We start from the raw sequence: 18,621 nt of genomic DNA, 5'->3' as shown, positions 1-18,621 counted from the left end.
GTTGAATGGATTCCATGATCCCAAAGGACCAGAAAATATAACAATACTAAAACATGCATATTGTCATGATTATGAGGCATATTATATTAATCCACAGCTGAAAAATGACTAAATGCAACCCGAAGATCATGATGTGTGCTGATATTGGAGATAGTAGTAGTTGTTTTGGTTGTTTTAAAATTGAATGAAACATTTAATTTCATTGTAAATATTCTTTTATGGTTGCTTTTAGTTTAAGAACTATTCTGAAGTGTCTTTTATCTATGTAATTTATGTATAATATATTCATAGTCTGCTTTTACCAAGATGAGATCTCATTTGAAAAAAAAGGAATAAAAAAATCACCTGTCAATGTCACAGGGGCCTGAACATGGAAACCCGTTTCTGATCAATAACTTGAGGATCACTTGACCCAGAATGTTGAAACTTCATAGGATGATTGGACATGTAGAGTAGATGACCCCTATTAATTTTGAATCACTTGATCAACAAATATGGTCACAGGAACCAGAACTTTGAAAACAGTTTCCAACCAATAACTTTAGGGTCATTTGACCCAGAACCTTCAATCACGATGATAGGAATTACAAAGTCGATTACCCTTAATGTTCTGGGGTCACTTGACTTAAGGGAAAGGTCACAGAGGCATAAAGATGGAAAAACTCTTTCTGGATCAATAACTTGAGAATCACTTGACCCAGAATGTTGAAACTTCATAGGATGATTGGACATGCAGAGTAGATGACACCTCTTGATTTTGGACTCACTCGATCACAGATCAAGGTCACAGGGGCCTGAACATGGAAAACGGTTTACTTTAGAACCATTTGACCCAGAATTTTGTAACTTCATAGGGTGATTGGACATGTCAAGTAGATGATCTCTATTGCAGCCAAACATTAGTGTCTCTTTGACATGAGCATCTTCTAATTTGAAATTTAATTGCCCTCATTCGAAGGAGGAGGGGTATATTGTAAATATTAATGTTTGATGATGAATGTTGGTCGGTCTGTAGACAAATCAGTTTCCGGATGATAACTGGAGAATGCTTGGGCCTAGAATCATGAGATCGGGAGATTTGTCATGATCAGCAAATGACCCCTATTGATTTTGAGTTCAGTAGGTCAAAGGTCAATATCACATTGACAATAGAACTTTTTTGCCAGAAAACTAGATTACTAGTATGCTTTGGTCTAAGATCACATTTGATCGGAGGTCATTTAAGACTGGTAAATGACCCATGCTTATTGATTTAAGATCAATACGTTAAATGTCCAGTAGGCAGTGACCAAATAATTTCTGTTCCTTGTCAGTTACTTCATGCAAGTGTTCTACAATCTCTTGTTATAACTAGAATCTCCAAACATCACATAATCATCAATTAGTCCATGACCTTTGCTCACATTTACTGTTATTCCCCTTGTTCCAGTAAAAGCAGGGTGTTTCCCATTGATTTGTTAAAAAAATGCTTATAATTCAAAAAAGATTTTGAGCAAAATTAACCAAACGTCACAAAATTTTCAATAAGCACATGAGCTTTGCTCATATATTATCTTATCCCCTTTGACAGAGTATATAAAAGCAGAGTTTTACCCCTTGATTTGGTAAAAGAAAGGTTGAAAATGCTTATTAATCAAAAGTGGTTTAACTTACGCTAACTGTTCATGTCCATTACCAGAAGCTGTCAACCGCTGCCCACATCAGTCCTCTCAGCGCTTTGATTTCATTCTTGTGACTGAAATTCATTTAAGGAAACAACGGAGACCCTGATCACATGATCTGTTTTGCGGTGTTCAATCTGCACTGTTTGCCAAAAAAACAACATTTATAGGATACTGGGCATAATAATCACTCTGGACGATAGGTGTGAGAGAATCAATTTTCCACATTTGAGCTGAATGCCAGGGACAGTTGCTGATGCATTTACAACTACTTTTGTATATCTTGACAGGTGATAGAATCCACAACCTTTAGCCAGGGACGTTGCTATCACTTAGCCATGTCCATTGAAAAAATATGTTGCGGAAATGAATAAGCTCAACTCTGTTGTCTCTATTCCCCCATGCTAATGAATTTCATTTTTTGAATGAATGAAAATGTCTTTGTTTAAAATGACATAACTGAATTCACCATGCTCACAAATAGCACATAACAAACAGTACGTTTATTTTTTCAAACTGTGTACGTAGTACAGCCATGAACTGTGCTAAATGCTAGTTTGACTTTTAAAAGACCAAATACCAGTTCTTTATGTTGTTCAAATTTGGTTCAACACCATTCCCAACAATCTTATTGCCATATATGACTGATAGTCACTAATGGTAACAAATGTTCACTCTCCCTGGCAAGCTGAGTAACCTAAGTGGCTTACAGTACACTTTCAAAAGGAAATGACAATTCTACATTCGTATGAACTGAGGTAGATTGCAAATGGCCATGGTAGGAACTTCTTCGCTAACCGAATCAAATCCGTGACCTTTGGACTGGCAGTACAGTGCATCAACTACTGAGCTAACTAGACAACAGTACCATATGTGTCTGCGGAAAGAAGGTTTGTCTTATTATAACTTCAACATCAATGTCTGGCTTCATTTGTGGATAACTAATATTTGTCCTTATCGCTAATTATATGTTCTTAAGCCTAGATGTTTTTCAAAAAGAGCATTTCAAATTTTCTCTACATTTAGAGGAAAGTAAAAGGTTTTAAAGGAAGATTGACAGCACGCTCCATTATTCGAAGGCAATTGTCAATATGAATGATTTCCGGTTCTAGAACTGAAATAATGATAAAAGGATTATTTGACTTGATTTGTATGATCTCGCTTTAAAACCATGAATAGATATAAGAAGTTTTCAACCCAGTACCGCCCTTAGTTTTGACAAGAGCAACTTGATGGTAAAATTTTAACCGTCATTTTCTTACTACAGAAAAGGGTCATAACTTTTCCAAAATTAAAGTAAGTGTTATGAGACTAGATGCTTTTACTTTGCTTTACAACCCTAAAAACATGTGGGAAATGTCAAACCAATGCCCCCATTAGTTTTGGAGATAGCAACTTGCATGCAAACACAACAATATCTATGCACAAGAAAGAGGGCATAACTTGTCCAAAATTAAGGTTATGGGAATTGATGCTTTGACCTTCCTTTACATCACTGGAGACGTTTCAATCCAATATCTGCATCAGTTTCCGAGATAGTAACTTGCATGCTTTTTCTAAGTTTAAACAGTGGGGCATAACTTGGTCAAAGTTCAAGTAAGAGTTACGAAAGGTGATGCCATGTCCTTTACAACATGGAAGACATGTATGAAATAGAAAAAGTGGAAACTCCACAGGTCGCTCAACACGACAAAAACGAAAATGTTGCAGGCTCAGTTTGATTGAGCCTGTTCATGGATGGTAGTGGAAATACATGCTACCGTCCATGCCCTCTAGCCCCGGGTTGAGCAAAACTCAACATTTACACATGCTAAAAGTCAGAAAAACAAATTAGAGACATCCGTAGATGTATTCAAACGGTGGTGAACATGGAACCTTCAGTGATACACGGGTTGTGGCGTGTAATTCCATGAAAAGCGGCGTTTGGTCCCCAGATAAAGTAATGGGTTTGTCCCAAACGAGAAAACAATGGGCAGAACTAAATAAACTGGAATTTAGAAAGGGGATCTGAGGTTATGGAGCCTGCATATCACAGGAACTGTCAAAAGACAAAATTAAAAAGCAGGCACCATATCCAAGGGGTGATCATACAATAGTCAAGGCTATGAAAGCGGGAGTATTGGAACCTCCCTGGCCGAAATGGTCATGCTGAGAAACTAAACAGTACCATTAACACGACATAAAAATCGTCCTGAACGATCTGAGAAGATCAAAATATAACAGCCCTGATTGAATGTACGGGGAGACTTTTTACGGCCGCCACACGGCACAAACAACGCTGCTGTGATAATAAAATAGAAAAAGTGGAAACTTCACAGGTCGCTCAACACGACAAAAACGAAAATGTTGCAGGCTCGGTTTGATTGAGCCTGTTCATGGACGGTAGTGGAAATACATGCTACCGTCCACGCCCTCTAGCCCCGGGTTGAGCAGAACTCAACATTTACACATGCTAAAAGTACAAAAAGCAAATTAGAGACATCCGTAGATGTATTCAAACGGCGGTGAACATGGAACCTTCAATGATGCACGGGTTGTGGCGTGTAATTCCATGAAAAGCGGCGTTTGGTCCCCAGATAAAGTAATGGGTTTGCCCCAAACGAGAAAACAATGGGCAGAACTAAATAAACTGGAATTTAGAAAGGGGATCTGAGGTTATGGAGCCTGCATATCACAGGAACTATCAAAAGACAAAATTAAAAAGCAGAAGTTACAACCTAAAATCTGCATTAGTTTAAAAAATAACTTGCATGCAAAACTTTAACCCCAAAAAGGGGTCTGACTCAAGTAAGAGTTGTGAGGCTTGAGAGAGAGAGAGAGAGAGAGAGAGAGAGAGAGAGAGAGAGAGAGAGAGAGAGAGAGAGATATATATATATATATATATATATATATATATATAACAAAAAACTTGGAAATAAACTGGACAAAGAACAAGTACTCCTCATTGACTGCTAGGTTATTTTCGCCAAACTTTATCTGCAACATCCTTGTACTGACTTTTCAAAACTTTGTTCAGGGCGTTCTGCTTCATCACATGTAGGGCTGCCTGAGTTAAAAATATAAATGTCTTCTCCTGAACAACTTCATTTTTAAAAGGCCCCTTTTTAGCTTTTTAGTTTATCAGGCCACCAGAGCTAGTAGAAACATCTCATAAATAGCTTCATTCTTACAAAAGGACTTTGCTAGTTTAATTAAGGGACTCGATTTGACTACCTTTAGTGACTGCCAGAACAAACAAAAACAAAAACAAAAACAACAGAGAAACCTTTCAGGTGGTATGTATTTAAAGCTTTATATCTTTTTTATTATTTTTACATACTTTTATATAAAACTTACGGTATATACATTTTGTAAAAGTCTTTGAAACTTCTAAACAGATGAAACAAAACTGAACTTCAAAAAATATATAGTAGTCTGCCTATATATCCAAAAAAGAGGCCTAGAAATTGCCTTTGATGGCATTTTTTGTTAATGCCCGACAGCCATGTTCATTATTAACTTAATTAAAATTGGAAAAATTTCAGGGGGGCTGTCGCCTTCTAAGGGTCATAGTAAGGTCACAGCACAAGGTCAAAGGTCAGTAAGTGCATTTTTGTGATAAACGTCAGATTTTCATCATTTCTGCTACCTTCTAACAGAGATTTTCAGCTTACTTCGACGCTTACTGCGGACCCCGGACTGGGAACTTACTACAGGGGATTTTTTCTCAAACTGTATGTAAGTTTTTTTTTTTTTTTTTTTTTTTTGCAAAACTGAACAGCGGCGTATTTAGCATCCGGTTCTAATGCCGTAATACTGTTTCTATTTAAAATATCCGAGAAAAGATAGTTATAAGATTTAATATCCATTGCATTGCATTTATGAATTACCGATATACATGTATTTTGTCTTACAAGCATTCGTAACAGTGTGGGCGCATTTTTTTTTTAAAAAAAATATCCTTTTACCTTTTATACCTTTTTTATTAACGTATCTATTATACTCAGATCTTTCGACATCGCAAACTTATTCCTTTTTATCTGGAGTGTAGCAACTTATTTAAATGCTTGTCAATTTCGTGAGGATCTAGCCAGTGTTCGCTAGCTGTTAATTCAACGATCAACATACCTTTTAATCAAGGATTTAAACCAATGACCACCTGGTAAGGAGACAGACACTCTTCCCCTTCCCCTGTGCCACAAGAGGTTCGCCTATTTAAGACCAGGGAATCAAAACAACAGTATGTTACAATTTAGTTGAATAGTTGGTATCAAAGAATGTATATAGTGATTTTGGAAACATAGTTTCGTACTAATGCACTCGGGTTGCTGAAATGCTATTGTACGACGCACAATTTTGAAAATGCACGATACGATGCGTGACAGTTTAATGCACCGCGGTAAAATGTCTTACTTGGTATTATACATATATATTCTGAACTATTTCAAACCCTGCAAAGTCATTTTTATACGGTACGGAATTCATTCAGTTTTCCCGGTCACGTTATCTTATCAGGATAAATTATTAAACCAATATATACCGTGAGTTTTCATGAATTTAAATATTTGTCCAAGTTCCCCAAAACCGAGTATCTACACATACCATGTGTATGCATGTGTTCGAAAAGGTACAGGACCAAAAAGCTTTGTCAATGATAAAGGCTCGTCTCGACTACTAAGCTGGTTGTATCAAATGACCACACCGAATTGTTCAAATGGTGTCAAAAATATAATTTCGTTGACAATTCTATGCATGCACTCAGGCCATAAAACATTTTTTGGAATATAATCGGAATTTGACCTTGGACGCGTCCCATGCCTAATGTTCACAAAACAATTTTCGGTCTCCGCTGGGTTTTAGATTGACATTTTGACTGCCAGTTTTAATGGTACTTAAAGATTAAATTCCAGCTGAGACTGATAATTCATACTGAGTAGTCACTTTAAGAGTAAATTTAAAACAACTTTTAACATGCAATTCTGTTATCAGATTATGAAAATACGAAGTGGCTATTTCCTTTTTGATCTCCAAACATGCTGATACATAACTAATTCAGGATGTTTTAGCTAAAATATTGTAATGTATCGGATCTCATTTTGACGGGGTTGAAAGATACATGTATGAGAACTTTCAGTATGTTAAGACAAAGTGTTGAAATAAATCATTCAAGATATTTCAGTAAAACTTCTGTTTTATCGAACATTAGTTACATTATCAAAATTAATGAAAATCAATGACCTTTCTCGTACAGAATTCTACTAGAACACGGTATATATACTATACAACAAAAAATAAACGGACTTTAATTTCATTCGGGATGTTTTATTATTTTTATCAATAATATTTTGTACTTCGTTTATTTTATTATGTTGCTAGGAAAAAACTAGTCTAGGAATTGTATGGACGGACACATATTAAATTCAGGAATCGCCGTTATCTTCAAATCCATGTCTCAAGTTGTATTATTAATGCATGAACATATTAAGGTAAATTATTATCGTAGTAAAGTGGGTTCGAAACTTCACATGTCATATCGTTCGATTCGCACGGAGGTTAAGTAACGCCAGAAATGTCCCAAGATATAAAAAAAAATAATGTTAAATCATACGGATAATTGAATAAACATGCTTAACGCAAGTAAAATGTGACAGCGTATTTAGATGACATCAGAATATTGCGATTACGTGTTTTAAATGTAGCCTGTTCACTATCCATATATTTTCAAACGTATGTATTGTATAACAGCAGATAATCTCAAAATACACTAATTTGTACAATGAAGGCAAAAGTTACAACACATATAGGTAAAAGAAACATATATACCCTAAGTATGTTTTCTGTTTTGCGAACCTTTAAATATTTTGAGAAAACCCCTACTGTAAGTACGCAGTCCGCTGTCCGCAGTCCGTGTCGAAGTAAATTGAAAATCTCTATTAATATAAACCTGTTATTGTTCGGTGATAATTATGAATTTGAGAAGTAAAATAAATTACTTTAAATAGATTTATTGCATTTGAGACTGGCAAAATTAAAAACGACTAAAGTTATTTCTATAGAATGAGCTTAACTTTTCATACGCTTTGATATTTTGTTCATTTGTGAAAGATATCTTTCTCATGTTTCTAAAATTTCCGTTTTCAGGCTAACAATTTCCATAAATGCTGGTTGAGTACCTATATGATTGTCTGTATGAACATAACAGGTAGAAAGTTCTATGGCGCGTATTTTATAAAGATTAGTACAGTCAAACTTGAGGGGCATCCGTGACCGAGTGGTTAAGGTCGCTGACTTTAAATCAGTTGCCCCTCACCGATATGGGTTCGAGCCTCACTCGGGGCGTTGAATTCTTCATGTGAGGAAGCCATCCAGCTGGCTTACGGAAGGTCGGTGGTTCTACCAAGGTACCCGCTCATGATGAAATAATGCATGGAGGGGCACCTGAGGTCTTCCTCTATTATCAAAGCTGGAAAATTGCCATATGACCTATAATTGTGTCGGTGACGTCAAACCTAACAATAAAACTTCGTTTGCTCGAATTCGGATTATCCAATTACTACTTTTGACTCGAACTCAGCTGCAGGTCTGTATAATGTATACTTCACGTTGGCTTGTACTACTGATATCTCGAACACATTTTGCTAGTCCCGTCGAGCTCTAGCAAACATGGTTTGACTGTACTAACCGTTGCCAGATCTAAAGACTCGGTTAGATTAAGTCTATTTGTGGGATAGTTTGCATTGTGCAAATTCTCTCAAGCATTATCTAAAATGGTCTATGCTGACAATCAAGACTCTATTCCAATGGTTTACGCATGTGCTGTAGCAATTTTATGAATGTGTGGGCGTTCAGAAATACTATCTATGAATAAAAATCAAGCGATAGTTAATCAAAATGTAAATATAGATATAAGATAACTGCAAATGTTATGTGTGTGTGTATAGTTTTGAATCAGCTAAAAATTATTTTGCACATGAACATTAGGCTTTTGTCAGAACTGGTAGCCGCTCTTCAATTGTTTACAGTATCTACAATTTTGTAACTATTTGTTTATGTTGGTCCTATAGATGTAATAACTTCAAAAAGGCTTGACCTGACAGGAAGTGAGGGTGTAGAAGCAAAGCCAAAGATAATAAGGATCGAAACAGAAATAGCGTGCTGAATTGTCAGAAAAAAAAGATGCAGATACCGCATTAAGAGCTTCGGTGATAGTTCTTGAAATGTGTTACTTAATTACAAATACATAAAGTATGATAATAAAAGCCTGACCGATAGTGAAAAAAAGAACAAAATTACAGCAAATCAAGAAAATAATGTATAAATTAACTAGTTGAAATCCTACAGATCTGTTCTTTTCTGTTTATTACCGTACATATACTGTGCATACCTAAGATGTGACCAATATTCAGATATTCCTCTGAATCACCGCGAGCATCACCGCACGGACAAATTAACATAAATATAAAATCATATTATAAATCATCACCTGATTTGAAATAATTTCTTTAGGAGCTGAAGAAGCATCTCATATAAAACTATTATAAAAATGTTACTTTCAACAGTATTTCAGTCATTTTACGGCAGTAAATTAACATAATCAGTGCTCCAGGGCCTCTACAAGTAGTAGCCTTTCCCCGCAAGTAAATGCCAACTCCTCCATATGATTCAGAAGTGGAGGACGAAATTATTTCTGACAATGTCTATTATCAAATAGTCATGGAGAACATACACCTCTCCCGGGGATCTAACTCACGACCTCGCGATCCTTAGGTATGCGCTCTCCTTATTGAGCTAAAAAAACTTGGTTGTATACATGACATTAAAGAGATTTTAACTTTTTACGTGAGAATTTTTATACATTTAAATGTAAGTCTTTTTCCGCTCTAGTCTTCTTCCTTAAAACCTGTCATATTTTCTCTTTCACGCACATTTCTCAAAATGTGTACAATACATGTATTCTTTTTATAGCTGATACCTTTAATAACTAAGAAGTCATTTTTAAAATTATTTCAGTTTTGACCTTGACATGTCTGTGACCTTGAAATTATATTGAAATATCCCTTTGATACGACAGTACCAAAAATATTTCAAAAATATAAATGCACCCATTTGACCTTTGACCCAATTATACAGTAAAGAAGAATCCTAGAAGGCGACAGCCCTTTTTAAATTTCATGTTTTATCCTAAGGAACACTTTTATACTAATATACGAGCATTAACAAAAAATGCCATCAGAAGTCACATTTTCTCAAGATATTGGTAGACTATAGGTCAGTAAAGGCAATAGAATGTGTTACTTGTCAACTGACCAGTATTTATCACAAGAGCCGAACCTTTTAACTACTTCAGTGCATTTTACAAGGTATGTCCTGCTTATGGGAATCATGTGAAAAATAATTTCATACATATATTTGTGTACCCTTTTAACAATACAAAAAGGCCATACAATTGAAACATTTTTTCTCAAAAATCTTTTGCATGATTCATTCAAATATCACAGTACTTAAGACCACTACTTAAATTTACTTCTCTGATTAGTAGGATGATATCCTGAGAATTCCATTCTTGTATACCAAAGGCTTATCATGGTTCACTGGTTTATCTTAGGATTATGAGGAACTGCTGATGACACTCCTCCTTTCTGAACTGAAATATCTGCGTAGTTGTTAGGGGTAGGTAGGTGGTTAACCCTTTCATCGAGGATTTACCTAGGCATGAATTGGTTTAGATCATGTAGACTCATTTTCTTTGTGACCAAATAATGTATAAAATGCATTAAAATGTTTTGGAACAGGATGTAAGCTGGAAGCCTTTTTTAAATTTGATAATGGATAAAAATTAATATTGTATTTCCTTTAATGACCTATTTGTTTTGTAGTAATAATGACTATTATCAGTTTCATTTTATTTGTAGAATATTCGAAATAGAATGACGAAAATATTTGTAATGCAAGGCTAATCGAAGAATGAATGCTGCGTGTTACATGTTTTCTAACACTTTATGATCAGTTTCAATCAAAGCGGTGATGCAATTATTTTGCTTTGTGGTTGTGTTCTACGGTTCCAATCGATGTTGTACTTTCTAACGATCTAGGCTCATCCTTGTGCAAAAAGGCCTGTCTCTATACTGATACTGGTGCTCTTAGTCATGATTTTTTCTCACTTGTTTCTGGATCCGAATCTTTATAACGATTTGAAAAGTTCAGGAATCCCAATTTTTTTATCCCTAGAAAAGATTCTCCACTATAGCATCTGCTGCGGATTTTTATCGTTCCATCACTGTTTGAGATGGGTTCTGTGCTTTTATGATATCTAGTCGTCATTTTCAACCCAACGCAAACACTATAGTTAACTGATACGCAATATGGATCGCTTCCTTTTTTCAGTACCAATGGTGTAGTCAAGGTCACTGTTGCATTTTCATATTGTTGTTGCTGTACCTTAAAGCTTTGGTTAAATTTTAAACATTTGATGCTGATAGTGCCAGACAATACAAGGCCAAGTTTTCTAGGAAGAACTTCTTGCAGGGGGTATAAAATAAAAGCACTGTAACTGTTCGACTTCTTGTTGTCTAAGGTTTGTAGTTTAATAATTCTATCTTCATACTTTCCATAGCGTAAAATGGCCGATAACTTATCCTCTTCAGAAATCTGTCCAACAAAACTCGAATAACGTCTTTCATCAGTATACATTTTTTCATACATCAGCTGTGGTGTTACTTCACTGAGGGTGATATTTGCCAGAGCTACATCTTTTGACACAGATATCTCAAACGAACAGGAAATACTGTCCCTGATCACCTCATCACTGTTTTCTATGTTAACCTGTATTGATTCTAGTTTAGGCACCCTCGCTACACAGGAATTGGTGGACACTTTAATATTGGGGACTTTGTTGATCCATCCTGAAATATCTGCATATTCTTCAATTGAAAAATAACCTTTTCTACTTACATACTCTAGCAAAGCTTTATTTGTCATTGTTGGCAGTCTCAATTGATAAAACAATTTGCCGAGAAATTTGCGAACGTTTGTACTGTTTTCAGCCATTCCACTTTCTAACAACCTCCTTTTAGACCATTTTTCTGCCGTTTCTAAAATTTCTTGTTCTTCAGCATAGAATGTATCCCCCCTTAAGATCAACAAAAGACATTCTTCAGATAAATTCAGGAAACCTTCGGATTTGAGCACTTGTTGTGCATGATCATCGATGAATGAGCAGCAAGTACCTTTCAGACTAGAAATCTGGAACAGCATTGCGGTCGTTAGAATTTCACAGGCGTTATCTGGTGTAATACTGGTGGCCAGATAATCAGCGCAGTATTGCACCAAGCTTGAAACTTGATAGCAGTGAGCCAGGTTTATGACTGCAGTTACATTTTCCTCAGTCAACGTCACTGTGTCACTGTAAATGTACCTGTGATCAAATAAATATGATAAACAACTTCATTCAAAAAATAATATCAGACTCTTTTGTGATTTTGTATCTAATCTAAAGTCCTTAATGAGAACAGCTCATTACAGGTTCCTATGTATAAAAATAACAATGTACTTGTCTATTCAGGTTTTGCTTAACGGCATTTGTTTTCAAAATTGATTACCCAATAGTTGTTTAGAGCAATGAAGAACGACGATACGAATTAATACATGTAGAAGAAGTTAAGTTTTATTTTAGTATTTATTATTGAATGTTACGGAAAATAGCTTCCGTTGATAGACCCGTTTGTAGAATTTAACAATAAGAAAAAAATCATAGAATGTTTTAGCGTGTATAACCTTTACCTTAATACCGAAAGAAAGCTATCCTTTTCTACATCATTTAGCTTCACTTCATCTTTTCCGTCAGCGCAAGGACCAAAGAACATCGCCTGAAACACCGGGCTTCTAGCCGCTAGTACAATTTTGTGCGCTTTAATCACTTCCCCTTCCTCGCTATCCTTACAATGAAACATAACATCAGTCCAGAGACACCTGTCATACATTTCTAACATACAGGCTCCTATACTCTTTCTTTGTTGCCAGTCGGCAGACAAAAGCTCTGGAGTCTCTTCTAGTGTTTCTATTGCTTCTGACATTTCTGTTAATCTGTAAGAACAAGAGGACCTTGACGTTCCTGTATCGGTCATCGGACCTAGTACTTACCTAAGACAATCTAGTATCTAATCGGACCTAGATTTCATAGAGTAAAAGCTTCTGACCATGATAAATGAAAATCAGTTAGATCATTTACCAGGTTTTTCAATAATCTAACCTTGTTTCCTATTTGTTCATTAAAGTGATCCAGTTTAAAGTTTAAAAGATTTTAAAAAGACAAACAGTTTCATTAACGTATGGCAGAAAATGTGGTCTCTTAGGTGTAAATATGGTATATCTTTGATTCAAGAAAGTGACTTAGTTTTTTTTTACTTAGGTAATTTTGTTACAAACTTTACCTTGATTTCATAGATACGGACATTCTTACAAATTGTTAGATAATCAAGTAAAGAATGTGGTCTCTCGAGTGTTAACAAGTTAGTTTTATGATTTAACCTAGTGACCTGTTCTTATCTCCGGTAACCCAGATTTCATTAATACAAACGTTGTGAAGATCGATTGGAAAATCTGGCACCTAGAATGTTAATATTGTTTTTTTTATATAATTCAATCTAGTGACCATGGTTTTGATTTCAGATAACCCAATTTCAATCTCGGGCATTAAAAAGATATACATTTTGACAAAAATTTCATGATTAAGAAGAAAGTATTGCCTCTTGATTGTTATAACAAGGTTTTTCTAAGACTTAACCCAGTGACCTAGTTTTAGACCTCAGGCAATCCAGTTTCAGAGCTGACATAGATTTTAAAGAGATAAACATTTTGACAGTTTCTAATGATCATATGGAAAATGTGGCCTATCCCGTGTTTACAATGTGTTTGTCTATGATTTGACCTAGTGACCGTTTTTTTTTCATCAAATAAGTCAGCTTCGGTCTCAACCTAAATTTTATAGATAGAAATTTTCTGATTTTTTTTTAATGAAGATGAGATTGAAAATATAGCCTATAGTTTGTTCAAAATATGTGCCTAATAACTGACCTAGTGACATAGATTTTGACTTCAGATTACCCATTTACAAACCTTACACAGATTTATTAAGACTGTGTCAAAATCGTGACCTCTAGAAAGTCAACAGTCAAATTATTTCGGACGACGTATAACCGCCCGAGTGTATAAACAGTGATAAAGCACTGTTTTGCTATAAATTATTTCGATTCTAATATGTTCTTTATTGTAAAATTTATATCAAGTATGATGGAACTGTTTCTTCGCGCAAGCACGGCGTCAATAGTAGGTATTTGTTAAAACACGCCAAGACCGGAAACGGTAATACGTCTTGCGGCAGAATTCAGTTCGAGCGAAAATTATTGCGAATTATTCAGCAAAGCGAATAACTAATTCAGTATGTGTATAAATTAATCAAAACATTTGTGCAATGTGACATTTCGTTTAAAACATGTTATTAAGTAAAATATTTCATGGAATTTGAAAGTGCTATTTCTTGATGCGTACATGGCGCTAAATATCACATTGACGTGACGTCACCATAACGATTAAAGCATTGTTAGCCATATTAGAATTAACAAATAATCAAGGCCTTCGAGTGGTTTATCGTCTGATTTACCACGGTTTAGAGTTCAGATGCGCAGGAATTTGACCACGAGGGCGTTAGCCCGAGTGGTTAAATACTGAAGCATCTGAACGATGAACCGTGGTAAATTAGACGATAAATCACAAGAAGGCCTTGATTGTTTTCATTCTGACATGCTCATTGATATATTTTAATGAATATTATGCTGGACTTTATTTACGCGAGGAGTAATGTATCGGATGTCAAGCAGCAATTTGACGTCATAATTGACGTCATAATGCTCTCGCGCGTCAACCGTTGTTTATCGCAGAATATACAGAGCTTGATTTTCTTCTTTGTTTAACCGGGAATCAAATCGAGCCATGTTAGATTTAACAAATAATCAAGGCGTTCGAGTGGTTTATCGTCTAATTTACCACTGTTCAGACAGAGTTCAGATGCGTAGGAATTGAACAACGAGGGCGTTAGCCCGAGTGGTTAAATACTGAAGCATCTGAACGATAAACCGCGGTAAATTAGACGAAAAATCACAAGAAGGCCTTGATTGTTTTCATTCTGACATGCTCATTGACATATTTTAATAAATATTATGCTGGACTTCATTTACCCGAGGAGTAATGTATCGGACGTCATGCGGTATTTTGACGTCATAATTGACGTCATAACGCTCTCTTACCGGTCCGCGCGTCAACCGTTGTTTATCGCAGAATATACAGAGCTTGATTTCCTTCTTTGTTTAACTGGAAATCAAATCGAGCCATGTTAGAATTATTGATAAAACACGACGACCGGAGACATGGGGAGATCAGAATAAGCCGTAAGAGTGATCTTAAACACACTGAAATTAGATAGACCTTGCAGAAATAAATAAATGATATCCAACCAGCAATTTCATTACATAATTATGATGGAAAATTCAAAAATGAAGAATGACCGTGATATGATATTGTAATATTCAAGTTACATGTACTATAATGAATGATTTTCATTATTAGAAGCATAAGTAATATGTACTTGAATACTTACATTTGAAATTAACGAAATAATTCTTGCTGTTAAAATAGTTAAATAACACAATCTTGACGTATACAAGCAATCCAGATTACAAAATAATCCAAAAGTTATGTATCGATCACGAAACAAGTGTCGTAATGAATTCATGATATATAAGGTCTCATGTCATTGAGTATTTACACAGCTTATCAGCTCATGTCATTGAGTATTTACACAGCTTATCAGCTTATAAATTTCAACGTTTTTAGACGATTTTGTAGCGGTATTTCTCTATCTGAAGATTGATTTTGTTAAACATGTCAGATACATGAAAATTATTTGAGACAAAATGTAAAATTTTCAGAAATATAGTGAGTGAGTTTTATTATCCCCTGCCAAGGCGGAGGGATATAGTTTTGGCGTTGTCTGTCTTTCCGCCCGTCCGTCCATAGACATATCTAGGAAGTGAGAATATTTTAATAAAACTTACCACTATATGGAAATGCGGTACGTCAAATTTCAGTCTGATTATCAAGTAACACCAGAGGTATGTCCCTTAGAAGTTTCTAGCGTTAACTATATATCGTACCATAAATATGATAATTTCTGCTTCATAACTTTTGACAGATTTGGCCTAGAACTATGAAAATTAAATCGAAGTAAGATTACCATATTGTACGTGGCAGTGTTCACACAACTTCGTCAGGATTTCTTTAGTAACCTCAGAAGTATTGTCCTTAAATTGTTTAAATTAATAAAATTCCACATATTTGTACATTAACCAATTTGTAGAAATTCAATAAACTTCTATTTTTTTTCCATGAACGTTTATAATCAACATGTGAAGTTGTGTACGCACACCTGATCACCGCCATCGCCCTGGTCACACCCATTCCTCAACCCAAAACCCAGTCACCCCATGCAACCACTAATGTTTTTTGTTATTTTTTATTTTCCATCAATATTATCAACATATGAAGTTGTGTACCTACACCCCACCACTCTGGTCACACCCCTTCTCTTCCCCCAACCAACAATTTTTTCTTCATTTTTTTCTTTTTTAACTTTAAACCTTCTATAAATATCTATCAACATGCAAAGTTGTACCCTCTCCACCCAGTCACCCCACAACCCCAGTCATGCACCCCAGCATTTTTTTTATTTTCCATCAATATTTTATTATCAACATGTACAGCTTTGTACCATAACCCGGTCTCCCGCCTCCATCCCCTCCAAATTTTTCAAACCTTTCATGAATATTTATCAGCATGGGAAACCCCAACCACCCAACCCGTCCTTCATTTCTTACTTGATTGTGCTCTCCTTAAAAAGAACATCTGTTCGAATGTGATGAAATTATTTGCTTCTTTGTAGCATCCTTAGCTCTTTGCCGGACATATTTCTTTGCTATTCCTCACCACAAACCCATTCGGTTTATTTTTCTTACAGCTGCAATCTGACAGCTATTATTAACTATGAAATAGAACACTTTCGGTATTCCGTTAGGACCATCGTTGTTTCGCCCAATCGCCCTGTATGGACTGAAAACTCATAGCCTTACATTTTAAGCAAAAAATATCAAACGATACCAAATCATAACTTAAAATCCGTTTAAAAAGTATTGACTCTAAATTTTGTTTAATTGGTAGATGACTACGAGACGATGTGCAGAGCATGTAATAGCAGGTCGTTAGGTCAAAGGTCAAAGCCACAAATGGAGCTCAAAGTTCAAATTTGTCCTTCATACTTCATATCCGGAGCAAAACTCTATAATCATTAAATGTATTCAAATTAACTTGGCATGTAGTTAGTGCAAACATGTTTGATACAATGAAGCTATGGAAAGCTTTTCAAATTGTTTATATATACACACCAATAAAATTATGTCTTTAAGCAGATATTACGCATGTAAATTGTTCATATGTGTTGGAGGAATAATTCTCTTCAATGCTTTAATGTTGACATTTTACACGAGATCACTGCAGTATTGTCCAATCTACAGTGACAAATACTTCTGCAAACTTCCTGATTTTAGTAAGTGAACTGTTCGCATGTTTAGAGCTTTAGAACTGGAACACTATGGCAAGAAGGAAAGTGATGTGGTAATGAAATTGTCTCCTTAACCACCGGTGACATTAAAATCCGTTCTTTGTTTGATCAAGGTCAGAGTCATGGATGTCGTTTGTGAGCATAAAGAAAAATCTTTATAATAAATAGTTTTATACTTACTGAAGGTAATTTTGAAAGGGGCTACCCAAGGATCATTCCTGTGAAGTTTGGTGTAATTCTGCCCAGTGGTTTTCAAGAAGATTTTTTTAGCAATTGTTGATGGATGACGGACGACGCACGACGGACATCAAGCGGTCACAATAGCTCACCTTATCACTTCGTGACAGGTGAGCTAATAATGTAGATTGGTTAACCATTAATTTTATTTTCATATTTACCTGGAAAGTATCCAACTAATCAGTACAAGAATTTGAATACTGAGATGTCATTAATGTTCTCTGTGGATTCATCATCCACTTCCAATTAACAAAATCTTTATTTTAAAACATTAATCCACTTTCATGTTTCTCATCTATTTTAAAAATAGCAAGATTTGTAAAAATTAGTATTGAAATAAACTCTCTACAGTTTATAAAACCTTTTACCCGTTCAAACACATTAAATATCAAAGATGAAAGTTTTCCAATCCTCACATACTTACCCTATATAATCACATATACTGCAAACTTTTCAAATTACGTCTCCCATTTAAGTTTACCTTTTAAAGAAACAAAACCTAAAAGTGCACTGAGTGAGTAATCTGCCATCAGTACAAATGTTTGTTGTCATGTGAAACTTTCAAGGCCACGTTACTGACGATTTAAGAAAAAGTGTCAATTGAATGGTTTGATATAAACATGTTTATTATTAATTGAGTGAACCATTTACTTACCAAGAAAATATAATTATGTCTATTTACTGACAGATTACTATAGCAACAATAGACGACTTCAATAATATCAATTATAAATAATATAAAGAAATGTTTATATCTATTTATGCAACTGCCACATATTCCTAAATGGTTAGTACAAAAGATCAAACCACTACTGCGTATAATTAACAAGTTTCTGCTATGTTATACATGAAAAATGTTTTTGTTTTTTGTTTATCTACTGTAATATCATGGCAAAGAACATGATGATGTTAACAGGGAAGAAGGAAGTCAAAGAAAAAATATATTTTGTATCAAGCATTGAATATACTAATCCGATAAATAACTAAGTGTGTGTCCATTATTAAGGACACTGGTGCCCCTACTCCCACTTCCTGTCACTGTTCATGGTTCAAGGGCCAAAACTGAGGTCTTGCTAA

At 35.2% G+C, this 18,621-nt stretch overlaps 1 protein-coding gene across 3 annotated transcripts; it reads right to left on the bottom strand.

Annotated features, from left to right (window-relative positions):
* Positions 1-10,476: 10,476 nt before the first annotated feature.
* LOC123549560 (uncharacterized) lies at positions 10,477-18,084 on the bottom strand. 3 transcript variants are annotated; one of them, XM_053545231.1, is made up of 3 exons: positions 17,969-18,084; positions 12,420-12,722; positions 10,477-12,054 (listed from the first exon to the last, which is right to left on the bottom strand). In XM_053545231.1, exons 2-3 carry the CDS (start codon positions 12,710-12,712, stop codon positions 10,785-10,787), a joined length of 1,563 nt encoding a protein of 520 aa, XP_053401206.1. In that variant the 5' UTR covers positions 12,713-12,722; positions 17,969-18,084; the 3' UTR covers positions 10,477-10,784. The 3 variants fall into 3 exon arrangements, with proteins under 3 accessions (XP_053401206.1, XP_053401207.1, XP_053401205.1); XM_053545232.1 differs by lacking the exon at positions 17,969-18,084 and adding an exon at positions 17,706-17,938; XM_053545230.1 differs by lacking the exon at positions 17,969-18,084 and adding an exon at positions 15,292-15,446.
* Positions 18,085-18,621: the final 537 nt, after the last annotated feature.

Source organism: Mercenaria mercenaria, chromosome 6 (genome assembly GCF_021730395.1).
Source record: "Mercenaria mercenaria strain notata chromosome 6, MADL_Memer_1, whole genome shotgun sequence".
Classification (NCBI taxonomy): Eukaryota; Metazoa; Mollusca; class Bivalvia; order Venerida; family Veneridae; genus Mercenaria; species Mercenaria mercenaria.
Note: the sequence above shows the minus strand (reverse complement) of the source record. Positions and strands in the feature narration are given on the sequence as shown.

Coding starts and splice junctions, on each gene's coding strand:
- LOC123549560 (XM_053545231.1), bottom strand. CDS start 12,712: ATGTCAGAAGCAATAGAAACACTAGAAGAGACTCCAGAGCTTTTGTCT. Junction 12,055..12,419: donor AGCTTTCTTTCGGTATTAAG/GTAAAGGTTATA, acceptor ATTTGATCACAG/GTACATTTACAGTGACACAG.